Here is a 9,552-nt window from a genome sequence, read left to right on the forward strand (position 1 = left end):
TATGCAGAATTATATGAACATGTTTGCTGATGATGCTAAGATAATAGGAAGGATAAGAAACTTAGATGATTGTCATGCCCTTCAAGATGACCTGGACAAAATAATTATATGGCGCACCACATGGCAAATGGAATTTAATGTTAATAAATGCCATGTTATGGAATGTGGAATAGGAGAACATAGACCTCACACAACCTATATATTATGTGAGAAATCTTTAAAGAATTCTGATAAAGAAAGAGATCTAGGGGTGTTTCTAGATAGAAAACTATCACCTGAGGACCACATAAAGAATATTGTGCGAGGAGCCTATGCCACGCTTTCTAACTTCAGAATTGCTTTTAAATACATGGATGGGGATATACTAAAGAAATTGTTCACGACTTTTGTTAGGCCAAAGCTTGAATATGCAGCGGTTGTGTGGTGCCCATATCTTAAGAAGCACATCAACAAACTGGAAAAGGTGCAAAGACATGCTACTAAGTGACTCCCAGAACTGAAGGGCGAGAGCTACGAGGAGAGGTTAGAGGCATTAAATATGCCAAAACTAGAAGACAGAAGAAAAAGAGGTGATATGTATACATACAAACTACATACAAAATAGTAACAGGAATTGATAAAATTGATAGGGAAGATTTCCTGAGACCTGGAACTTTAAGAACAAGAGGTCATAGATTTCAACTAGCTAAACACAAATGCCGAAGAAATATAAGAAAATTCACTTTCGCAAACAGAGTGGTAGACAGTTGGAACAAGTTAGGTGAGAAGGTGGTGGAGGCCAAGACTGTCAGTAGTTTCAAAGCGTTATGACAAAAAGTGCTGGGAAGACGGGACACCACGAGCGTAGCTCTCATCCTGTAACTACACTTAGGTAATTAAACACACACACACACACACATACACACATACACATATACACAGTGGTACCTAGGTTTTAAGAGTTTAATCCGTTCCTGGAGACAACTCGTATCCCGAAAACTAGTAATCCGAAGCTAATTTCCCCATAAGAAATAATGGGAAATTAATTAATCTGTTCCTGACTACCCAAAAACCTCACTTCAAACTAAATTTTATACCTAATTCATATAAATTAACCTACAAACTATGTTCAAGTTATTACTTACCCTTGTTGATGAATGTCGTAGGCGTATGGAAGATGGTAAGGAGGGGGGGAGGAGGAGAGGTGTTACTGTTTGGAAGGGGAGTCCCCTTCCATTATAACATCAGGCAGTGATGACCTCTGGGGTGCACTCCCTGGCACGTTTTGCCTGCATACCACCAGGTCCTGGTTTTGGCTCACTGCTCGATTTTTTCACAACAAATCTGTCCATGGAAGATTGTTTTCCCTTCTTCACATGATGCCTCTAGTAAGACATCACACAGTCCATAAAAAATGCTTCAAGTTTCAGGCTGCCAGAATCCAAATTACCAAACTCTTCAGTACGTAATGTACTGTAAATATCATAAAACTTATGACCAAGTACAATAATAGTAATAAATAAATGTTCACACACTATTGCTACAGTTCAATATTTGAGTGCAAGAGATCAATAACAAATTTATCTAAACACAATCAATGCCTATTTGAAGTTTGATTCACTCTTATAATAGAGAAATCAGTAAACCAATACAGTAGTTGGATAAATTAGCATATATTTACTGATAACCACAACCTATTATGTTATATTATTTTATAAATCAAATATTTCAGGAAAAAATCCAGTAGAATATCAGCAGTTAGCCAAGAAGATCTTGTGGCTTCAGACTCTGACAGTTCTGACTTAGATGAAATAGATTTTTCATCTAATAATGCCACAGTTGATGTTGATGGAAGAATCACTCAAGGATCATCCATTTTCTACCCAGGATATAAAGATATTTCTGGTGAAACAGATGTTCGGTTCCACATATCAAAGCGTGAGTGTAAAGTATATTTCTGTATTAACAAATGGCTTGGAAATAGTCACCACTACATAGGACACAGAAGCCCCTCTAATACAATAGGTCTGATGTCACAGGTTACAGCATAATACAAAGCACTATGATTAATCTACACCATATTTGAGTAAATTCCAGTCTTTGAAGATGAATACCTTGGTAAGTGAGGGGTGCTTTCATTTACTGTCAATTAATGAGAGTACCGTACTGTGGGACCTATCATTAGTTTTTTCATGAATTTGAAAAAAAAATTACACATAGCTTGTATTGAATAGGATTATTCTTTGCTGTACAGTATATGAAGTGCTGCTTGAACCACTGAAAAGCCATTTATAAGTTTGAAAAACCTAACTTTCTAAATCTTTTTCTTGAGGGAAGCCCCTACGGCTCCCTGGAGCTATCCAGGCTAATAAGACTATTCCTAACTTTGGCATCAGTTGATGTAATTACCTAAGTGTAGTTACAGGATGAGAGCTACGCTGTAGTGTCCCGTCTTCCCAGCACTCTTTTTTCATATACTGTAATGCTTTGAAATTACTGACGGTTTTGGCCTCCACCACCTTCTCACCTAACTTGTTCCAACGGTCTACCACTCTGTTTACAAAAGTGAATTTTCTTATATTTCTCCGGCAGCTTTGTTTCGTTAGTTTAAATCTATGACCTCTTGTTCTTGACGTTCCGGGTCTTAGAAATTCTTCCCTATCAATTTTATCGATTCCTGTTACTATTTTGAACGTAGTGATCATATCACCTCTTTTTCTTTTATCTTCTAGTTTTTGCATATTTAATGCCTCTAACCTCTCCTCGTAGCTCTTGTCCTTCAGTTCTGGGAGCCACTTAGTGGCATGTCATTGCACCTTTTCCAGTTTGTTGATGTGCTTCTTAAGATATGGGCACCACACAACTGCTGCATGTTCCAGCTTTGGTCTAACAAAAGACGTGAACAATTTCTTTAGTATTTCTCCATTCGTGAATTTAAAAGCAATTCTGAAATTAGAAAGTGTAGTATAGGCTCCTCGCACAATGTTCTTAATGTGGTCCTCAGGTGAAAGTTTTCTATCTAGAACCACCCCTAGATCCCTTTCTTTGTCAGAATTCTTTAAAGATTTCTCACATAATTTATAGGTTGTGTGGGGTTTATGTTCTCCAATTCCACATTCCATAACATGGCATTTATTCACATTAAATTCCATTTGCCAAGTGTTGCTCCATATACTTATTTTGTCCAGGTCTTCTTGAAGGGCATGACAATCATCTAGTTTTCTTATCTTCCCTATTATCTTAGCATCATCAGCAAACATGTTCATATAATTCTGTATTCCCACTGGTAGATCGTTTATGTAGACAATGAACATTACCGGTGCAAGAACTGAACCCTGTGGTACTGCACTCGTGACATTCCTCCAATCCGATACCTTGCCTCTGATTACTTAAGATAACCAAGATAACGGCCCTCATTTTTCTGTCAGTTAGGAAAATTTTCATCCATGTTAGAAGCTTACCTCTCACCCCTCACCCCTCAAATATGTTCCAGTTTCCAGAACAACCTCTTATAGGGAACTCTGTCGAAAGCCTTTTTTAGGTCCAGATAGATGCAGTCAACCCAACCATCTCTTTCCTGTAATATCTCTGTGGCTCGATCATAAAAACTGAGTAAGTTCGTTACACAGGATCTTCCAGAATGAAAACCATACTGTCTGTCTGATATTATATCGTTTTCCTCCAGGTGTTCTACCATTTAGTTTTAATTATTTTTTCCAATATTTTGACTGTTACACTTGTCAATGATACAGGTCTATAATTAAGGGGGGTCTTCCCTGCTTCCACTTTTGTAGATTGGAACTATGTTAGCCTTTTTCCACACATCAGCTACAACTCCTGTAAACAGGGATGCCTGAAAAATCAGTTGAAGTGGAATGCTGAGCTCAGGTGCACATTCTCTCAGAACCCATGGTGAAACTCCATCTGGACCAACTGTTTTGTTCTTACTTAGCTCCCTGAGCATTTTTTCCACTTCGTTTCTAGACACCTCAATGTGCTCTATGTTGTTCTCTGGAATTCTTATACTGTACTGTAGTATCTGGTTCCCTGAAGATTTCATTTTGTACAAACACACTTTGGAAATTTCGTTTAGTGTTTCACACATTTCCTTTTAATTTTCCGTGAATCTATTTCCCATTTTCAACCTCTGAATATTATCCTTTACCTGCAATTTGTTGTTTATGAATTTATAGAATAGACCTGGTTCTGTTTTACATTTGTCTGCAATCCCTTTTTCAAAATTTCTTTCTGCCTCTCTCCTCACTGTCGTGTAGTTGTTTCTTGCATCTTTGTATCGCTGGTATGTTTGGGGGTTTGGCCTCTTCCTGTATTGATTCCATTTTTGTGTCTTTTGGTCTCTGATCCTCTCGCAATTTCTGTTGAACCAATCCTGTTTCCTAGTTCTGCATCTCTGTTTTGGTATAAATTTTTTTGTGCCTTTATCATATATTTCACAAAACTTGACATACGGAATTGAACTCCCCAATTGAAAACGAGCAAACGAGCATGACGTCACACGAGCCACGCCGCGCCGCATGTCCGCGCAGCTCCCCCCTACCCCAGAGGGGGAAGGGGGAGCCTCAGACCCCCACACCAGCAATCCACACCCCAGTTCTTTGGCTGATGGGATACAGCATGGTCGAGTGGCTCCAGCTCCAGATTCTTGTTGTGCTGTGCTTTGCTTCAGTACTGCTCTTACGGTGGCATGTGAGCTGGGAGTAATATTTCAAGGTACTCGGGCTGCAGGTGCTTAGGGTCACCTTCCCTGAGTGCCCTATAAGTGCCGCCCTTGGGGCTTGGGGTTATCTTCCACAAGTCACCTTAAGTCTACCTCTGTTGGTCTTTTGCTGCTTGGCAATTGACTGCCCCAAGTGTTTTTGGTGGTTTCCTCCCTTGTTTACCTTGGGGTAAGTGGTAGTTATTGTATTGGTAGGGGCACGGGGTTCTGCGCAGCTAGTTTTCACCCATAACAGCGGCCGGCTCTGTTCCCTCTGGGTACGTTGTCCTCTTACAAGGTTTTTCTTTTATTTTGTTTTTGCCTGGTGGGGAGGGTCTGCCTCGGTGTTACTTCCTCCTGTTATACTAGGGTTGCTTTTGTTTGGTGGTACCCCCTGCTTCGCCCTCGTGAGTGGACACGTCCCGGGGGTTCAGCTTTAGCAGTGTTGATTGGTAGCTTGGATGCCGGTTAGCAGTACCCTGCCTGGGATTACCCTTAGCAGACCCAGTCTAGTGGCCCTGGGAAACTTCACAGGGGCACTTGGGTCCAATGGATGCGAACCAGAGTGCCCTCTCGCTGTTTGCGAGTTTGAGGGTTGCTCTGTCCCCTTGTCTCAGGGCGATGCTCATTGTTTTTGCCTCCGTCATGTTGCCTGTTGGTTCGACCCTGAGTCCTGCGAGCTATATTGCTTGTTTGTGACTCAATCCAACCATTCTGATGATGACATTATTTGGGTGCAGGCAGCTCAAATGTTGCAGGATAGGTTTAGGCTGTTGCAACGTGCTCGGTTGGTAGCTTCCTTTGGTGCCTCAAAGCTGCCCTGTTTTGCTTATAGGGACCCGGACTTGAGGGTGTTGGTTGCTTCAGCCTTGGTTCCGACCGTGCCCTCTCATTCTTTCCCTGCTGTGGTACATCCGTGTGTCTTCTCGCCAGGGGTTTGGTGCTTTCCCACCTAGCCGGGTTTGGGTTCCTGGTGAACTTGCAGAAATCCCATCTGGTTAACTCCCAGGTTTGGACCTGGCTGGTTCTTGTGGGGGTATTCTATGCTTCAAACTGAGGTACATCGGGGTATCCCATAGGGGTACAAGACACCAATGGGTCTTGTACTTGTGGGACTCTCGGACCGCTTCCTTGCCTCTTCCTCCGAAGTCTCTCTTTCGGCTGTGGTCCCGCATGCGCTTTTTTTTTGGAGGGCTCCTGGGTCATGAGACAGTTGCTCGAGGGTCTGTGCACACTCATTGAAATTTGCAATGATGGTCTACCCGCTGGGTCGGATTTGGCTTCGTCGGCTGTTCTGGTTCCTTCAGGGACGTTCATTCCGCCTCTCAGGCAATTGCTGGGTTCGACTCCCAGGGGCCTTACATAGGCTGCCGCGTTGCCGGCTTCCTCTCTGGGTATTTCAGGGTTCAGTTCCTTGGCACCTACCTGAGCCCTTGCTCCATGTGTTCACATACGCGTCGTCTCTCGGCTGCAGCTTCATGACTAGTGCTCACCAGGCCGGCCAGGGGCGGTAGGGTCCATCCTTCCGTCAGGCCCACAGCACCGTGTGAGAGTTTGCGGCGGTGTGGTTTGCACTTCGGAGGGTTCGGGTCGCCCGCGGATTGACAATCCGGCTCCATTTGGACTGCTCTCTGGTGGTTCATTGCCTGAACCGAGGGCGGGTTCGATGTGGTCCTTGGATCTTTGGGGGCTTGTCGCTTCGGGTGACTCGTCTGCTGAGTTCTCGGGGTTTGGCTCTCCTGGCCGTTCATGTCCGGGGAGTGTCCAAAGTCCTAGTGGATGGCCTGTCCTGGTTCGTTCCCCCTGTCCATGGAGTGAACAGTCGACTCCAACACATTCAGTTAGCTCTGCTGGACGTTCAGGCGCCTGGAGGTGGACCTCTTCGCGTCGGCGTGGTCGAGGCATCTTCCGATATATGTGGCGCCTTTCCCACATTTCCGATATATGTGGCGCCTTTCCCACATATATTGGAAGATGCCTCGAGGCTGTCAAGATCAACGCCTTCCCGGCAGGACTGGTTGAGGTGGGGGTTCCTGTACCTCTTTCCCCCCCGGTTCAGCTGTTGCTCCAGGTCCTGGCTTGCTTGGAGACTTGCCAGGGGCGAGTAGTCCTGTTGGCCCCGTGGTGGCAAGCCTGCCGTGATTTCAGGCGCTGCTTGCCCGGTGTTCGATCCAGCAGATTGTTCCGTGGCTCCGCCTCTTTTAACAGATCGGCCCGGTCCATTATGAGACTGGTTCTCTCTTCTCCTCGAGTCTTCGTGTTTGGTGTTTTATTTCTAGAGTTCATCATCATCTCTATGGTGATCAGGTGGCTTCCTTGATGGTGTTCGACCTGCAGACTTCGCCTCTACTGTAGTATGAAGTTTCTTTTTGACTCTTCATTATTTTTACTTTGCTTTCGGTTTGGGTGGTGTTGTCCTTTCTCTTGTGGTTGTTCCAGGACCGTCATCTTATGCCGAATACTGTCGTTTCTTATCGTGAGGCGCTGGCGGAGCCTCTGCAGCTTGCTCTCGGTATAGATGTTACTTGTGCGCCGTTCACAAGCTGTCTCGTGCACTTGATGCTTGTTGGGTCAGGTCGGGGGGTGCATTATGTGTTGTGTCCGGTTGCGATTCTCCGCCGTTATTTGTGCGCCACGGCTTGTGTCCAGGGACGCGCTCTGGGTTGATCCGGTTTCCCTGTTTGTGAGTACGGGTCTCTCAGGTCATCTGCAGGGTTATCAAGTCTCGTCAGCCTGCGGTCTATCCCTGTGCCCATGACGTTCGTAAGTTTGCTGCTCTTGCTGCCATCTTTGGTAACATGTCCTGGGTTGACATTCGGGCACAGGGTTTTTGACGATCAAACAGGGTCCTGGCTGCACGCTACCTTGTGAATGCTCCTGGGCCTAGTTGGGCCTGTATCGCTTTGGGTCGGCAGTTGCAGCCCGTTGTCTCGACTTCGAGTTGAGATGTGAGCACTGACCACCATCCAGGTAAGTCCCCTTTTCTTTTTCGTCTTTGGTGAAATAGCTCCGGGGAGCCGTAGGGGCGCCCCCCAGAAAACCAGCATTGAATGTAATGAAACACCATTTTCTGGGTAAGTCCCGGAGGCTCCCGGCATCTCTCCCTCCCTCCGGTCGGCAGTTTTCATATATTTTGATATCCAGCCTCAGAACTGGGGGTGTGGATTGCCAGTGCAGGGATCTGGGGCTCCCCCTTTCCCCTCCCAGGGTGGGGGGAGCTGCACGGACATGTGGCTCATGTGACGTCATGCTCATTTGCTCGTTTTCAATTGGGGAGTTCTGTCCACTCGTTTGTCTATTTTCGTCATTTTAACCAGAACAGGGGTTGTTTTGGGGCGCTTACCTTTCTGGGTGCCTGTCCCGGTCGATGGCAGATATAGAATGCTCCTACATCACATGTGCATTTCTAAAGGTCATTGCTCCTCATGCCTCTCTGAAGGGGGCCAGGTTCTGGCTCGTGTTCTCAGGTAGGCCTAGAACTCCACCCATATCGACTGATGCCAAAGTTAGGGATAGTCTTATCAGCCTTGATAGCTCAGGGGGAGCCTCCAGGACTCGCCAGAAAATGCCGTTTCATTACATTCAATGCTGGTTTTTTAACTTATTTCTGTTCTTTTTCAGGGTTGAAAAGTGTTGAAGTTCTTTTACAAAAAATGTTTGAGAAGGAGATAGAAGTGGACGATTTAGGTCCTGACATTACAAATTTGGACGAAGACTTGCAAGATGAACATATTTATTTAGCTGGACAGAGTCGAACTCTTTGGGGCTCATGAAGAATGAAGGAATGTATATGTGACATCCTAAAGGCTCTTAAAGTCTGCACAGAGTTACTGATAGAGGCAAAGACCGATGATATGACAAACAGATCATTACTTTGAGAGTGCTATTTTGAGAATCTTGACACTTTGACTGTATTGTTCTTTTTCTTATTGTGTGGCATAAGAAATATTAATGAGATCTGATATTATTTACACATTTCTCTTTATATTAGGAACAAATTTGAATATATTGAAATAAACACACTATATTGAACATTTACATATTCAATACTTACCCTGTAATTTATATAGAAGAGTGTACAATATTTGAATGTTGTATTTGTTTAGAATCATTTATTTTGCATATGTAATACTTCACATGATTTTAATACTTTTATAAACATGTTTTAGTGCTCATTAATGTCTTGTCTTATCTTTGAGGTGGCTCTGAAGGTGAACATTCCTACAGCCTGGTCTCTGACCAGGTCTCCTGGTTGGTGGTCTTGTTGTAGATGCCACTGCTCACAGAATAAAGTAATCAAGAGGTTATTGTTAGTTGCTGTGAGGCTGGGTTTTATGTAATTAACACTTTGGCGTACCCCGCGCGCCACCCCTCAACTGTGCGATATGAGACCCAGGGTGTCACGGGAGCGCATGTAAATTCTGAAAAGTGTATACTCTCTTCAACTTTGTCACCTTAATTCTCATCCTACGAGATTAAATTTTGTATCATTGTGTTCGCAATAGAATTCTCTACAGCACTAAACGCATATAAACTCCAAAAGCCTGGCTAATTACCCGCAGCAAACAGAAAGTTCGAACGAGTTACCCAGGAGCGCGCAAACGCGATAAAATGTTTTCACTATTTTCACTCTGGTCACCTCAATTTTTGTCCTAGGTCTTTCATTTTGGTGTCAATGGGTTCGCAATAGAATTCTCTAGAGGAACATTAGCATATAAAATAAAAAACCTGGTCACGCTCCAACCGCCGACGAGTTGAAGACGGGCCACGCGTTAGCCGCAATTGAGCGCTCAGATGCCTTCCAGCTACACTCCCAATTCCCGCCCATTTCAAGCCTTTCTTTCGCAATTTTCTTC

General features: G+C 44.3%; 1 protein-coding gene across 2 annotated transcripts in view; it reads left to right on the top strand.

The window, feature by feature from the left end:
• LOC123745497 (two pore channel protein 1) overlaps positions 1-8,615 on the top strand; it is a 74,548-nt gene extending 65,933 nt beyond the window's left edge. For both annotated transcript variants that reach the window (XM_069321899.1, XM_045726075.2), the window contains exons 20-21: positions 1,712-1,917; positions 8,318-8,615. In XM_069321899.1, the coding sequence (XP_069178000.1) occupies positions 1,712-1,917; positions 8,318-8,469 (358 nt within the window). In that variant the 3' untranslated portion in view covers positions 8,470-8,615. The remainder of the gene's footprint in view (positions 1-1,711; positions 1,918-8,317) is intronic.
• The last annotated feature ends 937 nt before the right edge of the window (positions 8,616-9,552 follow it).

Source organism: Procambarus clarkii, chromosome 10 (genome assembly GCF_040958095.1).
Source record: "Procambarus clarkii isolate CNS0578487 chromosome 10, FALCON_Pclarkii_2.0, whole genome shotgun sequence".
Taxonomy (NCBI): Eukaryota; Metazoa; Arthropoda; class Malacostraca; order Decapoda; family Cambaridae; genus Procambarus; species Procambarus clarkii.